At 49.6% G+C, this 27,273-nt stretch overlaps 1 protein-coding gene across 1 annotated transcript in view; it reads left to right on the forward strand.

Moving 5' to 3' along the window:
- CCDC158 (coiled-coil domain containing 158) overlaps positions 1–27,273 on the forward strand; it is a 1,152,460-nt gene that overhangs the window by 524,331 nt on the left and 600,856 nt on the right. Inside the window, exon 14 of the mRNA XM_030192135.1 lies at positions 1,729–1,926. Within this exon, the coding sequence (XP_030047995.1) occupies positions 1,729–1,926 (198 nt within the window). The remainder of the gene's footprint in view (positions 1–1,728; positions 1,927–27,273) is intronic.

Raw genomic sequence — 27,273 nt, forward strand, 5'->3', positions numbered from 1 at the left:
GAAATAACGTCACAGGTCATTTTGTCTTCCTCAGCTCCCCCTCCCTCTACTTGCACCTAACCCATTATTCACTTGCATTAGCCATAACATCTTCGCTCATGACTTCTCGCAGGTGCCAGTCCCAGGATTGTTGACAAGAGCAAATGCCCCCTCCCTTGCCAGCTCTCTGGGAACTCACTTCAGCTTGAGCTGCAGTGAAATGTATTTTGTATCAGAGATGATTTTTGATTTTAAGAGGCCTAGCTCTTAGCCTGAGCCATTGGCCTGTATTTTACTGAGAGCAAGTGACAGTATATTTCTACAGGCTCCATTTAGAGTACTGTGTACAGTTTTGGAGACCAAACCTTCAAAAATATATTAACAGAATGCAGTCAGTACAGAGCAGTGGTTCCCAAACCTATTCCTGGAGGCACCCCATTTGCATGCAGTGGAGGCAGTGCGTGCAGATCGCTTTCATGAATATTCATTGTGGGTATTCTGAAAATCTGACTGGCTAGGGTGCCTCCAGGACCAAGTTTGGGAACCACTCTTCCAGAGGGTGGCTACTAAAATGGTCTGTGGTCTGCATCATAAAGTGTATGTGAACAGACTTAAAGACCTCAGTATGTATACTTGGGAAGAAAGGTAGGAGAGAGGAGATATGTTAGATAATTTTATACATATCCAGGGCTTTTTGAGGGGGTACTTGGGGGGGGGGGGGGGTATTGAGTACTGGCACCTTTTCCATTGTCTGCTAAAATTGACCCATGGTCCCCAAGTTTTAATGGAAGAGCTCAGGCTTTACATGACAATTCTGTATTTTCATAGATTCTGTGACTGGTTGCAGGGAGCCTGGCTATTGTGGGGTGGGTCCATCAGTGATCACCCGATCCCTGAAGTGTGACCTGGCATTTGAGTACTGGCACCTTTTTTGCTAGAAAAAAAACACTGTACATATCCATGGCATAAATTCACAGGAAGTGAGTCTCTTTCAACTAAATAGAAATTCTGGAATGAGAGGATATAGGTTTAATTTAAAAGATGATAGACTCAGGAATAATCTAAGGAAATACTTCTTTATGGAAAGAGTGGTGGATATGTGGAACAGCTTCACAGTGGAGGTGGTAGAGACGATGACTATATCTGAATTCAAGAAAAAATGAAAAAGCATATAAGATCTTTTAGGGAGAGGAAGAGATAGTAGATGGTATGGGTGGGCAGACTGAATAGTCCATATGTGAGGCATATTTTCAAAGCACTTAGCCTTCCAAAGTTCCATAGAAACCTATGGAACTTTGGAAGGCTAAGTGCTTTGAAAATATGCCTCCATGGCCTTTATCTGCTATCATTTTCTCTGTTTGTATATTTCTACAGCTCTGAAAGGGGACTGGGTGGTATAGTAAGTGTATAAAATGTGGTTGTAGACTTGTGAGGATAAAGTGTTGGTAGGGCTGCTAGTACCCTGAGGGATATCAAAGTTGTCTCCTTTATGCATTATGAGCATTATGATAAATTTGATCAATGAAATCATGGTATGCGGCACAATGTCCTTTTTTGTATGTGAATAAAGTTATATTTCCTTTTATGAAACTGAGTTGCTCCATTTTAAAATATTTTTTATATCAACACAGCACAACAGGATACCAATTATTAGTTTTCCACGTGACCAGAAGTTTGCATTTCCAAATTTTTGAACGTTTTGTTATAGTTGAGATAGATATCTAAAGGATTTACTTTTTTTTTCAGGAGGGTGCAGATGTTGAAAAGAAGGAAGCCCTGGAAAAAGCTGCGTACTTTAACTCCCAGCTAGATTCAACAAAAAAGATGCTCAGCAAGATCACCAATGAACTCGCTGTCACGAAGAGGAACCTGGAAAAAGCTGAGAAAACCATTGCTGATTTGACATCTTGTATGGGAGAGAAGAGAACCAGTGAGGCAGACAAAGAGGTATTTAGAGGAGACCTGCAGAAATATTGTAGATCAGTCCTACCTTCACCTTTACAACTCTTTGAACAAAAGGAAGTAATTTTGTAGCTTGGATCTGTCCTGCAGGTGCATTTTGAGGGGTGTGTTTCCAAGGAGGTTGGGATAGCGCTGCTGTTGGTGATTAGGAATGAAAATAACTGGTGGGTATGAGGATCTCTTTTTTTTTTAATTCTTAAAACATTTTTATTGATGACTAAATAAAGAAAAATAAACGCACAAGAAAATACTCTATTGTTTTCATTTTCATTTTGTGTTAACTAATAGTAGTATGCTACAAAGTTCCCCCACCCAAATCACCCCCCCTGAATAAAAAATCCCCTGTTTTGACCCCCCATCATCTACCAACTTAAAATATATATGTTCCCAGGTGTAAAGGTGTCTTAAATTGTTATTAGTGGGATCAAAGCTCTCCCAGCACATTAGTGTGCTGCTATGTTCCTTGTGAGGCCATGATTCCAAATAACATTCCCAGACAGCAAGACATTTCTTCCTGCCCCTTGGTGTTCCATGTGTTGCATGTGACTCCATGAGTGCTAGTGCATGTAATTTATTCCTTCAAAACTAATAACTGGATGCTTCTCCTTGTGTCTAAAAAACTAAGATACATTTGAGGGTCACTATGGAGGCTTTGTGGAGAAACACCCAGTTACACTTACCAAGAATACCAGAACTGTCCTCTTTGCCCAACAAGGTTCCCCGTGGCTTGTAATGATGTCCAAATATAGAACCCAAATATCTAAAACTGTGGCCCCAATATTGTTAAATTTGAGCACAATTACACAGAGCATGTATATCACATATAAGACATAGTTACGTGGCCATATACCCCATTTTATGCAATTGATCTGAGTAAGATATGCTTGATGAAGTAACTGAAACTGACATTCTTTCAGGGTAGCATTATGAATCACCTGTGGTATACTAGCCACCAAATGTTTAAAGTTAACAATACCTATCCGGGTCCCCAAATCTGTCTGCCAACATTCTGTCAAATCCCCATAATACCGACTTGGGCCATATTTATAAAGAATTTTGTAAAGTCCAGAAACCGACATAGGTTACATTACATTACCTAGTACTTACATTCCACCTACACCAATTTCTAGTTCAGAGCAGATTACATATTATAAAAGTACCAGCAATTAAGTCTAGGGAATACAACCAATAATATTTGAATTAAAACAACCATTAAAAATAGACTCCTTAAAAAAGGAGAAAGAAAGCAAAATGACTGCCAACATAATAAAAAAGTGAGATGAAGGAAGCTATTAGAGCTAAAAGAAAATCCTTCAGAAAATGGAAGAAGGATCTGACTGAAAATGATGGGAAACAGCATAAGAAATGGCAAGTCAAATGCAAAGCGCTGGTAAGGAAGGCAAAGAGAGACTTTGAAAAGAAGAATGCGATGGAGGCAAAAACACAAAGTAAAAACTTTTTGAGGTATATTAGAAGCAAGAAGCCAGTAAAGAAATCAGTTGAACCTCTAGATGAACGAGGTGTAAAAGGAGTACTTAGGAAAGACAAGGCCATAGCGGAGAGATTAAATAAATTCATTGCTTTGGTTTTCACTGAGAAAGATGTGAGAGCGATACCAGTGCCAGAAATGGTACTTAAAGCTGATGAGTTAGAGAAACTGAAACAAATCTCTATAAACCTGGAAGATGTAATGGAACAATTTGACAAATTGAAGAGTAGCAAATTGCCTGGACTGGATGGTGTACACCCCAGAGTACTGATAGAATTGAAAAATGAACTTGTTGAGCTATTTTTAGTAATATGTAATTTATCTTTAAAATCAAGCACGGTACTGGACGATTGAAGGGTAGCCAATTTAATGGCAGTTTTTAAAAAAGGTTCCAGAGGTGTTCTGGAAATTATAAATGTTGGTGCTGGACAAAATGGTAGAGACTATTATAAAGAACAAAATTACAGAGCATATATGTAAGCATGGATTAATGAGACAAAGCCAACATGGATTTAGTCAAGGGAAATCTTGTCTCACCAATCTACTACATTTCTTTGAATGGGTGAATAAACATGTGGATAAAGGTGAGCCAGTGGATTTTCAAAAGGCATCTGACAAAGTACCTCATGAATACTCCTGAGGAAACTAGAAAGTCATGGGATCGGAGGTAATGTTCTATTGTGGAGAAGGTTAGATTGTGGGCTGCTGGGACCACTGCTTTTTAACATATTTATAAATGATCTAGAGAAGGGAATAACTAATGATCAAATTAAATTTGCTGATGACACAAAGTTATTCAAAGTTGTTAAATTGCAAGAGGATTGTGAAAAATTGCAAGAGGATCTTACGAGACTGGGAGACTTGATGATTGGACATCCAAATGGCAGATGACACTTCATGTGAGCAAGAGCAAAGTGATGCATGTAGGGAAGAGAAACCCAAACTATAGCTACATGATGCAAGGTTCCACATTAGGAATCACTGCCCAAGGAAAGGATCTATGTGTCATCATTGATGATACTTTGAAGCCCTCCGCTCAGTGTTAAGGGGTGGCTAAGGAAGCAAATAGAATGTTAGGAATTATTAGGAAAGGGATGGAAAACAAAAATGAGAATGTTATAATGCCTTTGTATCGCTCCATGTTGCAACCGCACCTCAAATACTGTGTGCAATTCTGGTCACCGCATCTCAAAAAAGATATAGCGGAATTCGAAAAGGTACAGAGGAGAGTGGTGAAAATGGTAAAGGGGATGGGATGAGTTCTCTATGAGGAAAGGCTTAAGCAGCTAAGGTTCTTCAGCTTGAAGAAGAGATGACTGAGGGGAGATATGATAGAGGACTATAAAATACTGAGTGGAGTGGAACAGGTAGAGGTAAATCGCTTATTTACTCTTTCCAAAAATACTAGGACTAGGGAGCATGCAATGAAGCTACTAAGTAGTAAATTTAAAACAAATCAGAGAAAATATTTTTTCACTAAACGTGTAATTAAACTCTGGAATTCATTGCCAAAGAAAATGGTAAAAGCAGTTAGCTTAGCAGGGTTTAAAAAAGGCTTGGATAATTTTTTTCCTGTTAGATCAAAAACTCTGTTAAAGTTGATTCCAATGACCTAAGGTATATCACCCCAGTTATCCAAAGTTGTTATTTAACTGTTTCTCAGAGGACAAGCAGGCTGCTTGTTCTCACTGATGGGTGACGTCCACGGCAGCCCCTCCAATCGGAAACTTCACTAGCAAAGGCCTTTGCTAGTCCTCGCGCGCCCATGCGCACCGCGCATGCGCGGCCGTCTTCCCGCCCGAACCGGCTCGTGTTCGTCAGTCTTCTTTTGTCCGTACTCGGTACGGTCGTGTTTTCGCCGTGTCGGGCCCCGCAAAGTCGACCTCGCGCGTTCGTCGTGTTGTTTAAAAAAAAAAAAAAAAAATCCATTCTGTGTGGAAAAGGACTCTTTGGTCCTTTTTCCCCCCGCTATTTTCAGCTTTTTCGCCCCGGTAAGTTTTCTTTCGTCGTCGGGGTAGGCCGCTTTTAGGCCTCGGGTCGAAGTTTTCTTCCCCTTGTTTTTTCGGTGCCTTTTCCGCCATTTCGACTTTTGATCTCGCCGGCGTGATTTTTCCGCCCATGACATCGAAGTCTCCCAGCGGCTTCAAGAAGTGCACCCAGTGCGCCCGGGTCATCTCGCTCACTGACAGGCACGCATCGTGTCTTCAGTGCTTGGGGACTGGGCACCGCCCGCAGGCCTGTAGTCTGTGTTCCCTTTTGCAAAAGCGGACTCAGGTAGCGAGATTGGCCCAGTGGAACGTTTTGTTCTCGGGCTCTTCGTCGGCATCGGCACCGGGGGTATCGAGTGCATCGACGTCTTCAGCGTCCAGAGCTTCATCCTCGGCCGCCAGTGCATCGAGTGCATTGAGGCATCGGCCCTCTGCATCGGCGCTGAGACATCGGACAGCTGCATCGACGTCGGTGGTACCGGGACCTCGTCGGCTGATGTCGTCGGACGGTGGTGCTTCGTCTGGAGTGCAGGTGAGGGCTGTCCATTCCCCTGCTGGTGGCGGTGAGCCTTCGGGTGGGTCTCCCCCTACCCTGAGGGCTCCTGCGGTACAGCCCCCCCGAGACCGACCTCCTTCGGCCTCGGCCCCGAGGAAGCGACGGCTGGATTCTACGTCCTCCTCGTCGGTGCCGGGAAGCTCCGGTGACATGCTTCGTTCCAAGAAGTCGAAGATGCATCGTCATCGGTCTCCTTCCCGTGTCGGCACTGAGAGCTCTGGGTCGCCGAGGGAGTCGGCACCCAGCAGGCATCGGCACCGAGAGGACCGCTCACCCTCTGTTCAGGAGGTGTCGATGCGCTCTACTCTGGACAGCCCGGAACAGCCTCCACGCCCGGAACAGGTTCTGACGTCGACGCCTGCATCGACCTCCATGCCTTTCTCTGCAGCCGCTCTGAACGAGAGCCTCCGGGCCGTTCTCCCAGAGATTCTGGGAGAGCTGTTGCGCCCTAACCCTCCGGTACCGGGGGTGCTTGCGCCACCGGTACCGTCGAGCGTGGCGCCGGCTGGCCCATCGCCCTAGGTGAGGTCTCCGGCGTCGATGCCGCGTGCGGTACCGGCTGCCGTCGCCTCCCAGGAAGGCTCCCCGACTACGTCGGCGGAGGGAGCTTCGCCGATGCGGGCGAGGGAGTCTACCTCTCGACGCCCCCATCGTGGACGTGGCTCCACAGAGTCGAGTCGGGCGAGGTTGCAGACACAGGTCCGTGAACTTGTGTCTGACACCAAGGGTGAGGCCTCGTGGGAAGAGGAAGAAGACCCTAGATATTTCTCTGACGAGGAGTCTGAGGGTCTTCCTTCCGATCCCACTCCCTCTCCTGAGAGACAGCTTTCTCCTCCCGAGAGTCTGTCTTTTGCTTCCTTTGTCCGGGAGATGTCTACGGTCATCCCCTTCCCGGTGGTTGTGGAGGACGAGCCCAGGGCTGAAATGTTTGAGCTCCTGGACTATCCTTCTCCACCTAAGGAAGCGTCCACTGTACCCATGCACCATGTCCTAAAAAAGACATTGCTGGTGAACTGGACCAAGCCTCTAACTAATCCCCACATTCCCAAGAAGATCGAGTCCCAGTACCGGATCCATGGGGACCCAGAGCTGATGCGCACTCAGTTGCCTCATGACTCTGGAGTTGTGGATCTGGCCCTAAAGAAGGCTAAGAGTTCTAGAGAGCATGCTTCGGCGCCCCCGGGCAAGGACTCTAGAACCTTAGACTCCTTTGGGAGGAAGGCCTACCATTCCTCTATGCTCGTGGCCAAAATTCAGTCCTACCAGCTCTACATGAGCATACACATGTGGAACAATGTGCGGCAGTTGGCGGGCTTGGTTGATGCGCTCCCCCCTGAGCAAGCCAAGCCTTTTCAGGAGGTGGTCAGGCAGCTGAAGGCGTGCAGAAAATTCCTGGCCAGAGGGGTGTATGACACCTTTGATGTTGCGTCCAGGGCCGCTGCTCAAGGTGTGGTGATGCACAGGCTCTCATGCCTCCGACCTGGAGAATAGAATCCAGCAGCGGATTGCGGACTCACCTTGCCGGGCGGATAATATGTTTGGAGAGAAAGTCGAGCAGGTGGTAGAGCAGCTCCACCAGCGGGACACCGCATTCGACAAGTTCTCCCGCCGGCAGCCTTCAGCCTCTACCTCTACTGGTAGAAGATTTTTTTGGGGAAGGAAGACTGTTCCCTACTCTTCTGGCAAGCGTAGGTACAATCCTCCTTCTCGACAGCCTGCGGCCCAGGCTAAGCCCCAGCGTGCTCGCTCTCGTCAGCAGCGTGCGCCTCAGCAAGGCCCTTCGGCTCCCCAGCAAAAGCAAGGGACGAGCTTTTGACTGGCTCCAGCAGAGCATAGCCGACATCCAAGTGTCAGTGCCGGGCGACCTGCCAGTCGGAGGAAGGTTGAAAGCTTTTCACCAAAGGTGGCTTCTCATAACTTCCAATCAGTGGGTTCTCCAAATAGTCCGGCAAGGATACACCCTCAATTTGGCCTCAAAACCTCCAAATTGTCCACTGGGAGCTCAGTCTTACAGCTTCCAGCACAAGCAGGTACTTGCAGAGGAACTCTCCGCCCTTCTCAGCGCCAATGCGGTCGAGCCCGTGCCATCCGGGCAAGAAGGGCTGGGATTCTATTCCAGGTACTTCCTTGTGGAAAAGAAAACAGGGGGGATGCGTCCCATCCTAGACCTAAGGGCCCTAAACAAATATCTGGTCAAAGAAAAGTTCAGGATGCTTTCCCTGGGCACCCTTCTTCCCATGATTCAGGAAAACGATTGGCTATGCTCTCTGGACTTGAAGGATGCCTACACACACATCCCGATACTGCCAGCTCACAGACAGTATCTGCGATTTCAGCTGGGCACACGTCACTTCCAGTACTGTGTGCTACCCTTTGGGCTCGCCTCTGCGCCCAGGGTGTTCACAAAGTGCTTGGCTGTAGTAGCAGCGGCACTTCGCAGGCTGGGGGTGCACGTGTTCCCATATCTCGACGATTGGCTGGTGAAGAACACATCCGAGGCAGGAGCCCTGCCGTCCATGCAGATGACTATTCGCTTCATGGAGCTACTGGGGTTTGTGATAAATTATCCAAAGTCCCATCTTCTCCCAGTGCAGAAACTCGAGTTCATAGGAGCTCTGCTGGATTCCCGGACGGCTCGCGCCTATCTCCCAGAGGCGAGAGCCAACAACTTGTTGTCCCTCGTCTCACGGGTGCGAGCGTCACAGCAGATCACAGCTCGGCAGATGTTGAGATTGCTGGGCCACATGGCCTCCACAGTACATGTGACTCCCATGGCCCGCCTTCACATGAGATCTGCTCAATGGACCCTAGCTTCCCAGTGGTTTCAGGCTGCTGGGGATCTAGAAGACGTGATCCACCTGTCCACGAGTTTTCTCGAATCCCTGTATTGGTGGACGATTTGGTCCAATTTGACTCTGGGACGTCCTTTCCAAATTCCTCAGCCACAAAAAGTGCTGACCACGGATGCGTCTCTCCTGGGATGGAGAGCTCATGTCGATGGGCTTCACACCCAAGGAAGCTGGTCCCTCCAGGAACGAGATCTGCAGATCAATCTTCTGGAGTTACGAGCGATCTGGAACGCTCTGAAGGCTTTCAGAGATCGGCTGTCCCACCAAATTCAGACAGACAACCAGGTTGCCATGTATTACGTCAACAAGCAGGGGGGCACCGGATCTCACCCCCTGTGTCAGGAAGCTGTCAGCATGTGGCTCTGGGCTCGCCGTCACGGCATGGTGCTCCAAGCCACATATCTGGCAGGCGTAAACAACAGTCTGGCCGACAGGTAGAGCAGGATTATGCAACCTCACGAGTGGTCGCTTAATTCCCGAGTGGTGCGCCAGATCTTCCAAGCGTGGGGCACCCCCTTGGTGGATCTCTTCGCATCTCGAGCCAACCACAAAGTCCCTCAGTTCTGTTCCAGGCTTCAGGCCCACGGCAGACTGGCATCGGATGCCTTCCTCCTGGATTGGGGGGAGGGTCTGCTGTATGCTTATCCTCCCATACCTCTGGTGGGGAAGACTTTGTTGAAACTCAAGCAAGACCGAGGCACCATGATTCTGATTGCTCCTTTTTGGCCGCGTCAGATCTGGTTCCCTCTTCTTCTGGAGTTGTCCTCCGAAGAACCGTGGAGATTGGAGTGTTTTCCGACCCTCATCACACAGGACGAAGGGGCGCTTCTGCATCCCAACCTCCGGTCCCTGGCTCTCACGGCCTGGATGTTGAGAGCGTAGACTTTGCCTCTTTGGGTCTGTCGGAGGGTGTCTCCCGCATCTTGCTTGCTTCCAGGAAAGATTCCACTAAGAGGAGTTACTTCTTTCTATGGAGGAGGTTTGCCGTCTGGTGTGACAGCAAGGCCCTAGATCCTCGCTCTTGTCCTACACAGACCCTGCTTGAATACCTTCTGCACTTGTCTGAGTCTGGTCTCAAGACCAACTCTGTAAGGGTTCACCTTAGTGCAATCAGTGCATACCATTACCGTGTGGAAGGTAAGCCGATCTCGGGACAGCCTTTAGTTGTTCGCTTCATGAGAGGTTTGCTTTTGTCAAAGCCCCCTGTCAAGCCTCCTACAGTGTCATGGGATCTCAATGTCGTTCTCACCCAGCTGATGAAACCTCCTTTTGAGCCACTGAACTCCTGCCATCTGAAGTACTTGACCTGGAAGGTCATTTTCTTGGTGGCAGTTACTTCAGCTCGTAGAGTCAGTAAGCTGCAGGCCCTGGTAGCCCAGGCCCCTTACACCAAATTTCATCATAACAGAGTAGTCCTCCGCACTCACCCTAAGTTCTTGCCAAAGGTTGTGTCGGAGTTCCATCTTAACCAGTCAATTGTCTTGCCAACATTCTTTCCCCGTCCTCATTCCTGCCCTGCTGAACGTCAGCTGCACACATTGGACTGCAAGAGAGCATTGGCCTTCTACCTGGAGCGGACACAGCCCAACAGACAGTCCGCCCAATTGTTTGTTTCTTTTGTTCCTAATAGGAGGGGAGTGGCTGTGGGGAAACGCACCATATCCAATTGGCTAGCAGATTGCATTTCCTTCACTTACGCCCAGGCTGGGCTGACTCTTGAGGGTCATGTCACGGCTCATAATGTTAGAGCCATGGCAGCGTCGGTAGCCCACTTGAAGTCAGCCTCTATTGAAGAAATTTGCAAAGCTGCGACGTGGTCATCTGTCCACACATTCACATCTCATTACTGCCTGCAGCAGGATACCCGATGCGACAGTCGGTTCGGGCAGTCAGTTCTTCAGAACCTGTTTGGGCTCTAGGATCCAACTCCACCCCCCGAGGGCCCTGTTTGTTCTGTTCCAGGCTGCACTCTCAGTTAGTTGGTAAATTTTTTAGGTCAATCTCAGTTATGTCCTCGCCGTTGCGAGGCCCAATTGACCATGGTTGTTGTTTTGAGTGAGCCTGGGGGCTAGGGATACCCCATCAGTGAGAACAAGCAGCCTGCTTGTCCTCGGAGAAAGCGAATGCTACATACCTGTAGAAGGTATTCTCCGAGGACAGCAGGCTGATTGTTCTCACAAACCCGCCCGCCTCCCCTTTGGAGTTGTGTCTTCCCTTGTCTTTGTCTTGCTACATACGGGACTGACGAACACGAGCCGGTTCGGGCGGGAAGACGGCCGCGCATGCGCGGTGCGCGTGGGCGCGCGAGGACTAGCAAAGGCCTTTGCTAGTGAAGTTTCCGATTGGAGGGGCTGCCATGGACGTCACCCATCAGTGAGAACAATCAGCCTGCTGTCCTCGGAGAATACCTTCTACAGGTATGTAGCATTCGCTTTGTAGAACAACTTATCATATACATTTAGGTGTAAACATTACACAGCACCATCTGTTGTTGAGATATGGTAACCTGAGCCATCACATGCCTCCCTTTGTCACATTTCACCACCTTATAATGCTACACGTCAATGCTCTTGCGGATTAGTATGGCCACATTGGCTTCTATACAGTCCCCCACCCACCAGTGGCATATCTTGCTATGTTCCAGTGTAGATAGGTGGGTTTCTTGCAAGAACAGCATCATTGTTCTTACTCTATTTAAAGCTTGCAGTATTTTCTGGTATTTTATAGAAGAGGAAATACCATCCACATTCCATGAAAATATCTTAATATTCTCAATGGAACCAAAAAACAGTAGTCTCCAAAAATTAAAGATTCACAGTTTACTAAAGAGGACCACTCCAGCCTACAGTCCTCTGTTGGTAAGCTGTAGCAACACAGAGCAATGATCCACTTAAATCCATATGAAAACCCTGCTTCCAGTTGTTCCCTACACTCCAAATATTAATCCAGTATATCCCTACACCTACCCTACCCTTCCCACAGTTGCCAAATCTACAAATCCAAACAATTACCAAATCCAACATCCATATGTTCCATCCTTCCATCCAAGCCCTCCCACCCTTCTTAAACCCCTCTCCCAAATCCCTTTCCCCCTCTTCTTACACTTTTGCCCACCCATAGGCCAATCACAGATTTATGCCCAGCCCTTCCCCCTCCCCCCATAGGTCAGGGTCACAAGTTCTTCAACTATGAAGCAACAACATGTATAACATTACTGTGTTCCAATGATCTAAAAAAAAACCCAAACTCTTGAAAAGCAGGTATGCAAATGTGTAATCTGCTCTTTCCACCCATTTTCCCTCGCCAGTGCGCCTAGTGCTGTATACGTTTATGCCCCAGTCACCAAAAATCTTGTCTATCACTCAGTACAGCTGTCTGAGACTAAGCACAGCAATCAAATGCCCTATCTTGTGCTTTGAGTATATCCAGTTCAAAATACATACAATTCCCTCAAAATACATCTGAAGTACCCATCTTTCCAATAAATGGCCCAAAAAGTGGAAGGAAAAAGCCTCAAATGAGCTCCAGGCAATACAATCCCTTTGGAGCTGAAACTTTCATCATTGGTATTAAAAACCTTCCAAAGCAAACATCTTTAATGTTCATTCAAGGTTCCTTTTTCAAAATCCATAGTGCATTGTGCTTATCTTATTGAGTTCTGTTCATAATCTTTTAAAGAGCCATCTTTATCTTTCACTCTGTAGTCTTAGGTCCCACAACGACAACTGTTGACGGCCAGCATTTCACTATGCTGCTTCAGGATATTGCCATCTGGGATTCTTTATAGTGTATTCATGCTGCTTATACAAGGCAAGTTCAAACAGTCGGATCCTGCCACGTTCCAGTTTAATGACCCGATTGATTGGAGCCACTGCAAATGAAGGCCCAGATTTGCCATGATAGGTGATTTAGGTTCAAACAATCCAAATTTCAGGGTCTGACATGGTCGACTTTAAATGTCCACATTATTAATTTCTGCAGAAACTGGGATTATCTGCAGAATACAAGGCTGCAGTAAGATCACAACCCTGCGACCCAGCCTCCCTGCCTATCATGGAGCCTTCCAGGGGTAGCAAGAATGCTGCTGCAAAACTCTTGGGGTAACTCTAAAACAATGGACATCACAAGATTCATTGAAGAAATATGAATTTTCAGCATCACCATGAATGCTCGCTATCCAACCAAGACCAGGGATATATCCAGCAAAACACAGTCATGGTTTACTGTCTTCAGGCCTGAGGGTAGCCACAAAAGTGTTTGCTGCTTGTCAAAAAACTCAGTGGAGTCTCATGCTAAATGAATCCCTCCAACACCCTCTCCTCCAACGTTATTAACAAACCCCCTGAATCTCTCTCTAATATAGGGGCATAGCCAGCTCTCATATTTTTTTTTTTGGGGGGGGGGCAGCGTATTTCCCCCCCCCCCCCCCAGGCATGTTAAAAATACCTTTTCTGGCGGGGATGCCAGCACCATTCAACAGGTGCTGCAGGTTGGTAGGGGACCTGAGCTCAACGCCCTCCATGACTATGCCACTGTTCTAACAACCTCATAGAAACCCTCCCATCCCTTGGCACCCCCTTTGCTATTAGTAGAGCTTCCCTGGTGGTGGAAGGGGGGGCATGAGCGATCCCAGATGCTTTTGTCCCATCAGTGCTTTAGGATCAAAATGGCATCTCTGACCCAAGTATTTTGTAATGTAAGCACAGCTCTATTCAGACTAATCCAGTCCAGCATGCTAAGTTAAGAATTTTCAAGGTATCATAATTTTGTATTTCCTGGCTTGCAGATTTTTTTTTATTGTAGCCTTAATGTTCCTCTTATCCAGTATTTTTGATAGATATATAACTATTTTTTTTCTTTCAGAAAGCCACAGTTATTGCAAAGAATGCATACCTTACTGCTCAACTAGATTCAACAAAAGACATGCTCTCAAAAACTACTGATGATCTTGCTGTAAGGAAGAACGATTTGGAAAAAGCTGAGAAAACCATTGCTGTTTTGACATCTCGTGTGGAAGAAATGAGAACCAATGAAGCAGACACAGAGGTACATAGAGGGGGACGTTTCAAAGTAGGTCAATCCTGGATTCTCTACATGGAGAACTGTTCCAGTGGCTTTCCTAGCAGAGCTGACACCCGGGGCGGATCGCCGAAGCGCCCCCCCCCCCTCCGGTGCAGCGCGACCCCCCCCCCCCCCGGTGAAAGAACCCCCCCTCCGGGTGCATGCTGCTGGGAGGGGGGGTGCCGCGCGCCTGTCCACTTCGTTCGTTTCCATGCTCCCTCTGCCCTGGAACAGGTCCTGTTCCGGGGCTGAGGGAGCATGGAAACGAACGTAGCGGACAGGCGCGCGGCACCCCCCCCCCAAGCGGCGTGCACCCGGGGCGGACTGCACCCACCGCCTCCCCCCCCCTTGGTACGCCACTGAGCAGTTGGTAATAGAACCCACGTGGGATGAGACCATAGTGGACCTGGTGCCTACGAATGGGGAGAATGTTTCTGATATTATTGTGGGTGACTGTCATCTACTGATCACTGAATGGTGTGGTTCAGTATTAAGACACACTTGGAGACTTCAAAAGAACTACGCTTGTCAAGATGGGGGTATACCTCAAGGAGTTGTTAGCTGAATGGGAACAGTTAGGGGGAAGTAGAAAAGATGTAGACGAAACTGAATGTAGCTGTAAGGGCAATAAACCACTTTGTGAAGAAAGTAAATAAAATTAAGAGGAAAAGAAGGCCACTTTGGTTTTCAAAAGTAGTAGCTGAAAAAGTAAGGAAAAAGAGGTTAGCGTTCATATATTACAAGGGATTGCAGAAAGAGGAAGATGGACAATATCTGGAAAAGCTAAGAGAAGCTTTTAAAGTAGTCAGGAAAGCAAAGATGCAAATGGAAGAAAAAATGGGGAGGGGGGAAATATTTTTTAGATAAGTAAGTGATGGGAGGAAGTGCAAAAGTGGCATTGCGAGGCTCAAGGGTGAACGGGAGCAATATATAGAAGCTGATAAGGCTTAAGCGGAATTGCATAACAAATATTTCTGCTCTGTGTTCAGGGCTGCCAAGAGACAAAGCTGGGCCCGGGGCAAAGACACCTCTGGGCCCGCCCCCTTCCGGGTCCACCCCCTCTCCAGGCAGGCCTGCCCCTTTCCGGGTGGACCCACCACTTGCCCCGCCGCCACCCCGCTTACTTGTCCTGCACTTCTGCTCCAGGCTGTCACTGTGCACAGCAAACTTCCCCAGGGCCCAGCGCTAGCATTGCTCTTCTGTTCCTGTGCGCGGCAGCGCCACAGAGCAGAGTCCTTCCTTCCTTCCTGCTGCATCCAAAGAGGCTGTTTGGATGCGGCAGGAAGGAAATACTCTGCTCTGTGACGCTGCTGTGCACAGGAACAGGAGAGTAATGCTAACGCTGGGCGGGCCCCCCTTGGATGCCAGGCCCTGGAGAATTTTGCCCTCCCCACCCCCCCACCCCCCCTCTCGACGGCCCTGTCTGTGTTCACAAATGAAGGGCTGGAAGTAGGACCACAGAAGACAAAAGTTAATAAGAATGAATGCGTGGTAGACCTTCATTGATTTCCAGAAGACTATTTGTGAGGAGCTAGCTAAACTAAAGATGGACAAAACAATGGGATCTGATGGGATATATCAGAGAGTACTACAAGAAATGAGGGAAGATCATGCGGCTCTGCTATCTGACCTTTTAAATGTTTGTTTAGAGTCTGGAGTGCTTTTTTTGTAGGAAAAAAGGTACTGGTACTCATTATGGGTGGGGTCACTATCTGTGGCTCCATCCATATGGTAGCCACACCCATAGTAGCCACACCTCTTATACCAGCCATGGCGCATATAAACAGGTATCATTGAAAATAGTATACCAGTATAGGAGAAAAAAATAACTTGTGATTTTTTTTTCATTATAAATAATTTCTGTAAGCTGTTACAGCTCCAGTATACCCAGTGCAAAAAAAGACAGATGTAAATTCTCAAATTGGACATATTTCAAACACTAAATTGAAAATAAAATGATTTTTCTACCTTTGTAGTCTGGCGACTTTGTTTTTCTAATCATGTTGGTCCCAGTCTCTGATTCTGCTGCTCTCTATCTGTTCCCTTAACTCCATTTCCAGGGCTTCCTTTCCATTTATTTCTTTACTTTCCTCCTTTCTTCTTAATTTCCTGCTCTATATCCATAGGTAAAAGCTGGGTCCTCCGCAGACTTGACTGGAGGAGGTATAGAGTGGATCCAGTTCTTGCCTATTTTCTCCATCCATGTGTAGTTTTTCTCCTCTTTTCTCTTTCTCTCATCTCCGTCAGTATGCATCTCCTTCCTATTCTTCCCTCCCCTCCATCCATATGCATCTGCTTCCTCTTCCTTCCCTCTTATCCATCCATGTCCTGCATTTCTCCTCTCTCCTCCCCTCCATCCATGTTCATCCTCTCTCTTCCCTTCCCTCCATCCATGTCTAGCATTTCAACTCTCTCCCCTCCATCTGTGTCCAGAATTTCTCATCTTCCCTCCCCTCCATCCATGTACAGCATTTCTCCTCTCTCCCCCTCCATCCATGTTCATCTCACTTCCTCTTTCTTTTCTAGTCTCCATCCATGTTCAGCATTTCAACTCTCTCCCCTTCATGTACATCTCCTTCCTCTGTCTTCCCTCTCCTCCACCCATGTCCAGCATTTCTCCTCTCTCCCTTCCCCTCCATCTGTGTGCATCTTCATCCTCTGTCTTCCCTGCCCTTCACTCTATCCATGTCCAGCATTTCTCCTCTCTCCCCTCCCCTCCATCCGTGTGCATTTCCTTCCTCTGTCTTTCCTTCCCTACAACATTTCTCTTCCCTGCCCTCCACTCCATCTATGTCCAGCATTTCTCCTCTCTCCCCTTCCCTCCATCCATGTGCATCTCCTTCCTGTCTTCCCTCTCCTCCATCCATGTCCAGCATTTCTCCTGCCCTCCCCTCCATCTATCCATGTCCAGCAACTCTCCTCTCTCCCCTGCACTCCCATCCATGTCCAGCAATTCTTCTTTGACCCTATTCTTCCCTCCCATCCTTATCCAGTGATTCTCCTCTCTCCCCTGCCCTCCCATCCATGTCCAGCGATTCTCCTTTGCCCCTATTCTTCCATCCATGTCCAGCGATTCTCCTCTCTCCCCTGCCCTCCCCTCCCATCCCATCCATGTCCAGCGATTCTCCTCTAACCTCCCCTCCATGCCCAGCGATTCTCCTTTGCCCCTATCCTTCCCTCCCCTCCATGTAGCGATTCTCCTTTGCCCCCTATCCTCCCCTTCCATGTCCAGTGACTCACCCCAGCCTCCACCTGCCCCCGAGATTGTTCCAACCCCAACCCCACCTGCCTGCCCTCAGCTCCCGGACTTTCCGTTCATGCCTCCTGCGTTGAAATCTCCTGTTTACCCGAAGTCGCAGCGGCAAACTGGCAGTGAAAGCAGCAGGAAGGAAGGCTCACCTCGTTGCTTCCCTTCCCTCTCAGTGTCCCGCCCTCGCGGAAAGGAAATTACATCAGAGGAAGGCGGGACGCTGAGAAGGAAAGGAAGCGACAAGGATGTGAGCCTGTCCTACCTGCTGCTTTCACTGCCGGTTCGCTGCTGTGAGTTTGGGAAAGTAGAAGATTTCAACGCAGGGAGCAGGAACGGAAAGTTGGGGAGCTGAAGGCGGGCAGGTGAGCAGGCCCTCAGAAAAAAGGTGCCGGTACACCGTACCAGCACGTTCCGGCACAAAAAAAGCACTGGTTTTACTAGAGGTAGGTCTTGTCAGACAAATCTGATTAGTTTCTTTGACTAGGAGGCCAGACAGTTGGATCGAGGGAGAGTGCTAGATGTGGTGTACTGTAGGATGAAAATAAGTAATTAGGGCAATAATTATTCCTTGATAATACTTATTACAAGGTTCCCGCTCAGTCTAGGGGATATTATAAAGGAACCTTGTTGCTGGCACCCTGCCAGTGTTTTGCTCCCCGCCAAAGAACCGAAGCCACGTCACAGATGATAATTATTATTATTTATTACAGGTAGAAAAATAGAAACATTCTGCAATAGCTTATATGCAATATAATATCTCTTACTGATATGCACACTAACAAAATATATTGTCTAACTACACTCTGATTATCCTGAGACTACGTACAGTAATGATTAGAACAGTACAAATGATATCCTAATGATCCTTATAAAAACTTATCACATCTTATGCAAAATACACATTAGCAGCTGTCCCTGACCAAGAGCTGACATAAACCAGTCGTACTTAGATAAAACCACTGCCTAACCCCAGACTAGGAAATATCACTGTGATCTTACCATGCTGTCCTGATGACGGCTTCAGATGAGACCGGAGCAGAATCTCCCCAGATGCTATCTCAGCTGTCTGTGTCTTATGTAGTGCAGGTCTTTCTCAGCAAAAAAGCAGGTTCCCGTCTCTCTGGTGGTTATCAGAGCCAAAATCTCTGCCACAGGTATTTGCACCAGTTATGCAGGTCACAAGGTTGGTATCATACAGTCTCTGGCTCACCCCGAGCCTTGCTGGATTTCTCAGGTCCTTCACAGGTACTCCTCCTCTGAGGGTCTCCGACTAACTTCTTCTCCCACTCTCCCCGCGTTCTTCCAGACCTCTCTGTCAGGTGATAGCCTGGACCAATTAGCCTCTCGTACAGTCCAGTGCATGGGCAAGAAGAGTTCTTTGTTTTGTGACCTTGGAGACGGTAACTTCTGGTGCCATAAGTATGACTCCCTTCCCAGCGTCTCAGAGATAGAAGGGGGATGGTTGGAACACAGAATGTCCTTGGCTTCAGCAAGCCTGTCAGTGATTTTCCACAAGCTGAAGCTGGATCTTGCTGACACAGAGATGTGCAGGTCAGAGGGTTGCAGCAGCCATCTTATTGTACCAAGATGTCATAGGCTTGTATAGGCCAAAACCAGCTCAGGCTAGATCACAGGGAAATACCCCTACAGTACTCAGATTTTAGCAAAGCCTTTGACACAGTTACACATAGGCGAATTATAAATAAATGAAGTGCCGTTGGTATGGACCCTAAAGTGACTGACTGAGTTAGAAACTGGTTAAATGGAAAGAGAGGATGGTGGTAATTGGAGTGCATTCTGAGGAAAAGGACATTATTAGGGGCGTGCCACAAGGATCAATTCTTGGTCCAGTTCTTTTTAACATTTGTGTAAGTGATATTACAGAAGGACTGTCTGGCAAAGTTTGCCTGTTTGTGAATGACACCAAACTATGCAATAGGGTAGATACCTCTGATGGTGTGGACAACATGATCTAGCTAAGCTTGAAGAATGGTCCAAGCAATGCTAAAGAATATAGGGACATGCATATGGCTGTAAAAATCTGAGGGAGAGGTACAGTAAAGGGAATGAAGTACCGTATTTTTCGGACTATAAGACGCACTTTTTTCCCCCAAAATTTGGGAGGAAAATGGGGGGTGCGTCTTATAGTCCGAAGGTACCGGTTCGCGGTGGAGCGGGAAGGCAGGAGCAGGATCGCCGCTGCAGGAAGCCAGCGGCGGCAGAGTGGGCGATGCTGCGGGCCCTGGGCTGGAAGGAGGGGGTGTCCCGCCGACTCCGTGGGTGCTCAGGCACCCCCAACATCTCACCGACCGCCAGCCTAGTCCCTCCCTCCCTCCCTCCCTCTGAATTTTAAGTCTTACCTCGTCGGGGCAGCGCGAGTGAAAAGCGTGCAGCCCTGCCCCCTCTCTTGCTCTGCTCTGGAAATGTGGGCGGGACCAGAGCTGAGCAAGAGAGAAGGGAAGTGCTGCATGCTTTTCACTCGCGCTGCCCCGATGAGGTAAGACTTCAAATTCAGAGGGATGGAGCCTGGAACTCAGGGGGAGGGAGGGGGGGCTGGAATTTGGAGGGAGGGAGGGGGCCTGGAATCTCAGGGAGGGAGGGGGGCCTGGAATTTGGAGGGAGGGAGTGGGCCTGGAATCTCAGGGAGGGAGGGGGGCCTGGAATGGAGGGGGCCTGGAACAGGGAGGGAGCCTGGAACTCAGGGGGAGGGAGGGGGGCTGGAATTTGGAGGGAGGGAGTGGGCCTGGAATCTCAGGGAGGGAGGGGGGCCTGGAATGGAGGGAGCCTGGAACTCAGGGGAAGGGAGGGGGGGCTGAAATTTGGAGGGAGGGAGTGGGCCTGGAATCTCAGGGAGGGAGGGGGGCCTGGAATGGAGGGGGCCTGGAACAGGGAGGGAGCCTGGAACTCAGGGGAAGGGAGGGGGGCTGGAATTTGGAGGGAGGGAGTGGGCCTGGAATCTCAGGGAGGGAGGGGGGCCTGGAATGGAGGGGGCCTGGAACAGGGAGGGAGCCTGGAACTCAGGGGGAGGGAGGGGGGGCTGGAATTTGGAGGGAGGGAGGGGGCCTGGAATCTCAGGGAGGGAGGGGGGCCTGGAATGGAGGGGGCCTGGAACAGGGAGGGGGCCCTGGAACTCAGGGAGGCAGGTCCCCCTGGAACTCAGGGAGGGAGGGGGTCCCTGGAACTCAGGGAGGCAGGTCCCCCTGGAACTCAGGGAGGGAGGCCCTGGAACTCAGGGAGGCAGGTCCCCCTGGAACTCAGGGAGGGAGGGAGGGAGGGGGGCCCTGGAACTCAGGGAGGCAGGTCCCCCTGGAACTCAGGGAGGGAGGTCCTGGAACTCAGGGAGGCAGGTCCCCCTGGAATTCAGGGAGGGAGGGGGGCCCTGGAACTCAGGGAGGGAGGGGGCCCTAGAACTGATAGTTCTGTCATTACTGTATTTTGTTGCAGAAAGATAAAATAGCGTACCGTAGTATGCTGCTGAATCTACCGTAATTGTGGAAAGATGTCAAAGCAGAAAAGGCTTTCATATAAAATCCCTTTTAAACTGGAGGTAGTGAAGTACGCCAAAGAACATGGTAACAGAGCAGCGGAGAAACACTTTGGGCCACCTCCAACCGAAAAAATGATACGGGAATGGAGGAAACAGGAGGATCAGCTGCAAAAAACGGACAAAACGAAACAATGTTTTCGTGGGCATGCTGCAAAATGGCCACAGTTAGAAGTGGATGTGAAAGAGTGGATCACACGTCACAGGAACAATGGCTTTTCAGTATCTACAAAAATGATCATATATGAAGCCAAACGTCTTGCTACAGAGAAAGGCATTGAGGACTTCACTGGATCACCATCATGGTGCCACAGATTTATGAAGAGATGTGGTCTTGCTATGCGCACCAAAAGTAGGATTGCACAAAAAATGCCTATAGAATATGAATCCATGATTGTGTCTTTTCACAAATTTGTACTGGATGCAAGAAAGAAAAATGGATTTGAAATAAGCCAGATTGGGAACATGGATGAAGTCCCGTTAACCTTTGATGTTCCATCAAACAAGACTGTTGATGTGAAAGGTGCCAAAACCATAACCGTGAAAACCTCAGGGCATGAGAAAACCCATTACACGGTTGTGTTGTCCTGCTGTGCAGATGGCACCAAACTGCCACCAATGCTGATTTTCAAGAGAAAAACCATGCTAAAAGAGGCAATCCCAAGAGGAGTTATTGTTCATGTTCATGACAAAGGATGGATGGATGAAAATGGCATGAAGATATGGATAGAAAAAGTGTGGTCCAAACGTCCTGGAGGGCTTCTGAAAAAACCTGCTCTATTAGTGCTTGACCAGTTTAGGGCACATATCACTGAAGCCACAAAAAAGAGATTTAAAGAAGAGAAAACCCATCTAGCCGTAATTCCTGGGGGGCTTACCAGCCAGTTGCAACCTTTGGACGTTTCCATCAACAAGCCATTTAAAGTTTTAATGAGAGAAGAGTGGAATAAATGGATGGCTGCTGGAAATCATGATCTGACACCAACTGGACGAATGAAGAGGCCCACTTTCACCCAAGTTTGTGAGTGGGTGAAAACCTCATGGCAGTCAGTTAAGGATGAAACCGTTGTGAGGTCCTTCAAAAAATGTGGCATCAGCAATGCCTTAGACGGCTCTGAAGATGACATCCTCTATGAACAGAGTGAAGACAGTGATGCTAGTGATTCTGAGGAACTGAGCCTCATAAATGTGGACAGTAGTGACGAGGAGTTTTTGGGGTTCCCTGATGATTAGAGTAGTTTCTGTACTTAAAGCTTAAAGTCAGTAATAATGGTTGTTAATGCTGCTGTTGAGTTCAGTTTACATTTACATTGGTTAAATATTGTTATTTATGGTATGTTATTAAATATTTTACCACACGTTTTGCTTCAAACTTTTTTTTTCTATTTTCCTCCTCTAAAACCTAGGTGCGTCTTATGGTCCGGTGCATCTTATAGTCCGAAAAATACGGTACTTCTGTGCACAAAAGAAGAACATGACTTTGGAATGATCATATCTGATGATTTTAGGGTGACCAAACAGGTAGTAAAGTGTCGCATTCTCGAGGGCCTTTGCATTCTGTCAGGTCCTTGAGGCAGAACCGGGAATCGTGAGCCCTTGGACCCCTGCCGAGGAGCGGCAGAGGCAGGCAAGACCACCCTGGAACTGGACATAAGGAAGGACAGGACTGGAACTCTGGATTGGAAGAAAGCAACTGGAACCGGCCGAACAGGAACCGCTTCACCTGCATTTAGCCACCGTTCCGGTGGCCGGCAGGACTTGCAGGACAAGGCCGGAACTGGAGATCCAGAGGACCCTCCCTGGGTCTAGGAAACACGAGGAAGCAATACTAAATACTAGACTGCACTGAGCGCAAGACAGACTATGAAGACAAGACGTACAAGAGCTTAGCAGGAACAAGGACTAGGGCAACATGCAAGCTAGGCAGAAGGGGGGTTCAGGGAATACCCACAGGGTAAACCCACTAGCTAGGTAGAGGCAGGATACAGGATAATCCCCCAGGAAATACACACTAGCTAGACAGAGACAGGATTCAGGATATACAAGCAGGGTTCAGGATATATACTCAGGATATACGTTAGCTAGGCAGAGCGGGAAACCGGATAACACTAGCTAGGCAGAAACAGGCTTAAGGGTTGACACAGAAGCTGGGCAAAGCAGGGCTCAGGGTTAACGTAAAAGCTGGGCAAAGCAGGGCTCAGGGTAAACATAGAAGCTGGGCAAAGCAGGGCTCAGGGTTAACATAAAAGCTGGGCAAAGCAGGGCTCAGGGTAAAGAGAGCAAACCAGAAATAACAGGCCAAGGGTCTTGGGCTGAAGTCACAGCAGCTCCACACACAGCCAGAGAAATAACCCCAGGCTGTAGCTGAGTATCTCCAAACCCAGGCTGAGAACAAACAAAGACGGAGGCTACAAACACTGAGGAAAGCACTAGAAAGACTAGCAGTCCCCAGACACTCAAACAGAGAGGCAGAGCCCACCCGGAAAGTCTAGCAGTCCACAGGTACAGAAAGCAGATGGGTAGGAACCCAGAGACAGGCTTAGTAGCAGCGCAACAGAACTCTCACTAACCTGCTGACCGTTAGACTTGACACCATGCAAAGGCCCTGAATGCAAGCACAGCACTTCCTTATGAAGGCTCTCACTGAAGAGTCACCATCAGCAGGACTGGATCCATGGGAACATAGCCGCCATCAACAGAGGGTCATGTCACGGCTCATAGTGTTAGAGCCATGGCAGCATCAGTGGCCCACTTGAAGTCAGCCACTATTGAAGAGATTTGCAAGGCTGCGACGTGGTCATCTGTCCACACATTCATATCACATTACTGCCTCCAGCAGAATACCCGACGCGACAGTCGGTTCGGGCAGTCGGTGCTGCAGAATCTGTTTGGGGTTTGAATCCAACTCCACCCTCCAGGACCCGATTTTTATTCTGTTCAGGCTGCACTCTCAGTTAGTTGTTCTTCGTAGGTCAATTTCTGTTATGCCCTCACCGTTGCGAGGTTAAATTGACCTGGGTTCTTGTTTTGAGTGAGCCTGAGAGCTAGGGATACCCCAGTCGTGAGAACAAGCAGCCCGGTTGTCCTCGGAGAAAGCGAATGATATATACCTGTAGCAGGTGTTCTCCGAGGACAGCAGGCTGATTGTTCTCACCTACCCTCCCTCCTCCCCTTTGGAGTTGCGTTTTACTCATTCCTTTGCTTGTCATTCAACTGAGCGGGAACGTTCGCACACGGGCGGGAAGACGGCTGCGCATGCGCGGTGGGCTTGCCCTGCGTGCGGGACCGCCCGCGAAGTTTTCTTCCGGTTGGTGGGGGCTGCCATGGATGTCAACCCAGTCGTGAGAACAATCAGCTTGCTGTCCTTGGAGAACACCTGCTACAGGTATGTATCATTCGCTTTCTCCGAGGACAAGCAGGCTGCTTGTTCTCACTGATGGGTGACGTCCACGGCAGCCCCTCCAATCGGAAACATCTCTAGCAAAGTCCTTTGCTAGTCCTCGCGCGCCGATGCGCACCGCGCATGCGCGGCCGTCTTCCCGCCCGAACCGGCTCGTGCCGGCCAGTCTTCTTTTGTCCGCGCTCGGTACGGTCGTGTTTCGCCGTTCGTGCCCCGGAAAGTTGACCTCGCGCGTCGTTTTCGACTCGTTTCTTCTCAGAAAGTTTAAAAAGTGTTCGGGAAGAGCCTTTTTGGTTTTTTCCTTCCCGTATTTCGAGCTTTTCGCCCCGGTAAGTTTTCTTTCGTCGTCGGGGTAGGCCTCAGTTAGGCCTCGGTCGAAATTTTCTTCTCCCTATTTTTGTGGTGCCAATTTTCGTCATTTCGAGTTTTGATCTCGCCGGCGTGATTTTTCCGCCCATGACATCGAAGCCTTCCAGCGGCTTCAAGAAGTGCACCCAGTGCGACCGGGTAATCTCGCTCACTGACAGGCACGCGTCATGTCTTCAGTGTCTGGGGGCTGGGCACCGCCCTCAGGCCTGTAGTCTGTGTTCCCTTTTACAAAAGCGGACTCAGGTAGCGAGGTTAGCCCAGTGGAACATTTTGTTCTCGGGCTCTTCGTCGGCATCGGCACCGGGGGTATCGAGTGCATCGACGTCTTCAGCGTCCAGACCTTCATCCTCGGCTGCCAGTGCATCGAGTGCATCGAGGCATCGGCCCTCTGCATCGGCGCTGAGACATCGGACGACTGTATCGACGTCGGTGGTACTGGGACCTCGTCTGCTGATGTCGTCGGACGGTGGTGCTTCGTCTGGAGTGCAGGTGAGGGCTGTCCATTCCCCTGCTGGTGGCGGTGAGCCTTCGGGTGGGTCTCCCCCTACCCTGAGGGCTCCTGCGGTACAGCCCCCCAGAGACCGACCTCCTTCGGTCTCGGCCCCGAGGAAGAGACGGCTGGATTCTACGTCCTCCTCGTCGGTGCTGGGAAGCTCCGGTGACATGCTTCGCAAGAAGTCGAAGAACCATCGACACCGGTCCCCTTCCCGCGTTGGCACCGAGAGCTCTGGGTCGCCGAGGGAGTCGGCACCCAGCAGGCATCGGCACCGAGAGGACCGCTCACCCTCTGTCCAAGAGGTGTCAATGCGCTCCACTCTGGACAGCCCGGAACAGCCTCCACGCCCGGAACAGACTCTGACATCGACGCCTGCATCGACCTCCATGCCTTTTTCTGCAGCCGCTCTGAACGAGAGCCTCCGGGCCGTTCTCCCAGAGATCCTGGGAGAGCTGTTGCGCCCTACCCCTCCGGTACCGGGGGTGCTTGTGCCACCGGTACCGTCGAGCGTGGCGCCAGCTGGTCCATCGCCCGGGGTGAGGTCTCCGGCGTCGGTACCACGTGCGGTGCCGACCGCGGTCGCCTCCCAGGAAGGCTCCCCGACTACGTCGGCGGAGGGAGCTTCGCCGGTGCGGGCGAGGGAGTCTACCTCTCGACGCTCCCACCGTGGCCGTGGTTCCACGGAGTCGAGCCGGGCACGGTTGCAGACACAGGTTCGTGAACTTGTGTCTGACACCGAGGGTGAGGCCTCGTGGGAAGAAGAGGAAGACATCAGATATTTCTCTGACGAGGAGTCTGAGGGTCTTCCTTCTGATCCCACTCCCTCTCCTGAAAGACAGCTTTCTCATCCCGAGAGTCTGTCTTTCGCTTCCTTTGTCCGGGAGATGTCTACGGCCATCCCCTTCCCGGTGGTTGTGGAGGACGAGCCCAGGGCTCAAATGTTTGAGCTCCTGGACTATCCTTCTCCACCTAAAGAAGCGTCCACAGTACCCATGCATCATGTCCTCAAAAAGACATTGCTGGCGAACTGGACCAAACCATTAACTAACCCCCACATTCCCAAGAAGATCGAGTCCCAGTACCGGATCCATGGGGACCCAGAGCTGATGCGCTCTCAGTTGCCTCATGACTCTGGAGTTGTGGATTTGGCCCTGAAGAAGGCCAAGAGTTCTAGGGAGCATGCTTCGGCGCCCCTGGGCAAGGACTCTAGAACCTTGGACTCCTTTGGGAGGAAGGCCTACCATTCTTCTATGCTCGTGGCCAAAATTCAGTCCTACCAGCTCTACACGAGCATACACATGCGGAACAATGTGCGGCAGTTGGCGGGCTTGGTGGATGCGCTCCCCCCTGAGCAAGCCAAGCCTTTTCAGGAGGTGGTCAGGCAGCTGAAGGCGTGCAGAAAATTCCTGGCCAGAGGGGTGTATGACACCTTTGATGTTGCGTCCAGGGCCGCTGCTCAAGGTGTGGTGATGCGCAGACTCTCATGGCTGCGTGCCTCCGACCTGGAGAATCGAATCCAGCAGCGGATTGCGGACTCGCCTTGCCGTGCGGATAATATTTTTGGAGAGAAAGTCGAACAGGTGGTAGAGCAGCTCCACCAGCGGGACACCGCATTCGACAAGTTCTCCCGCCGGCAGCCTTCAGCCTCTACCTCTACAGGTAGAAGATTTTTTGGGGGAAGGAAGAATGTTCCCTACTCTTCTGGTAAGCGTAGGTACAATCCTCCTTCTCGATAGCCTGCGGCCCAGGCTAAGCCCCAGCGCGCTCGCTCTCGTCAGCAGCGTGCGCCTCAGCAAGGCCCCTCGGCTCCCCAGCAAAAGCAAGGGACGAGCTTTTGACTGGCTCCAGCAGAGCATAGCCAACATCCAAGTGTCAGTGCGGGGCGACCTGCCAGTAGGAGGGAGGTTGAAAGCTTTTCACCAAAGGTGGCCTCTCATAACCTCCGATCAGTGGGTTCTCCAAATAGTCCGGCAGGGATACACCCTCAATTTGGCCTCAAAACCTCCAAATTGTCCACCGGGAGCTGAGTCTTACAGCTTCCAGCACAAGCAGGTACTTGCAGAGGAACTCTCCGCCCTTCTCAGTGCCAATGCGGTCGAGCCCGTGCCATCCGGGCAAGAAGGGCTGGGATTCTATTCCAGGTACTTCCTTGTGGAAAAGAAAACAGGGGGGATGCGTCCCATCCTAGACCTAAGGGCCCTGAACAAATATCTGGTCAAAGAAAAGTTCAGGATGCTTTCCCTGGGCACCCTCCTTCCCATGATTCAGGAAAACGATTGGCTATGCTCTCTGGACTTGAAGGAGGCCTACACACACATTCCGATACTGCC

Source organism: Microcaecilia unicolor, chromosome 2 (assembly GCF_901765095.1).
Source record: "Microcaecilia unicolor chromosome 2, aMicUni1.1, whole genome shotgun sequence".
Taxonomy (NCBI): Eukaryota; Metazoa; Chordata; class Amphibia; order Gymnophiona; family Siphonopidae; genus Microcaecilia; species Microcaecilia unicolor.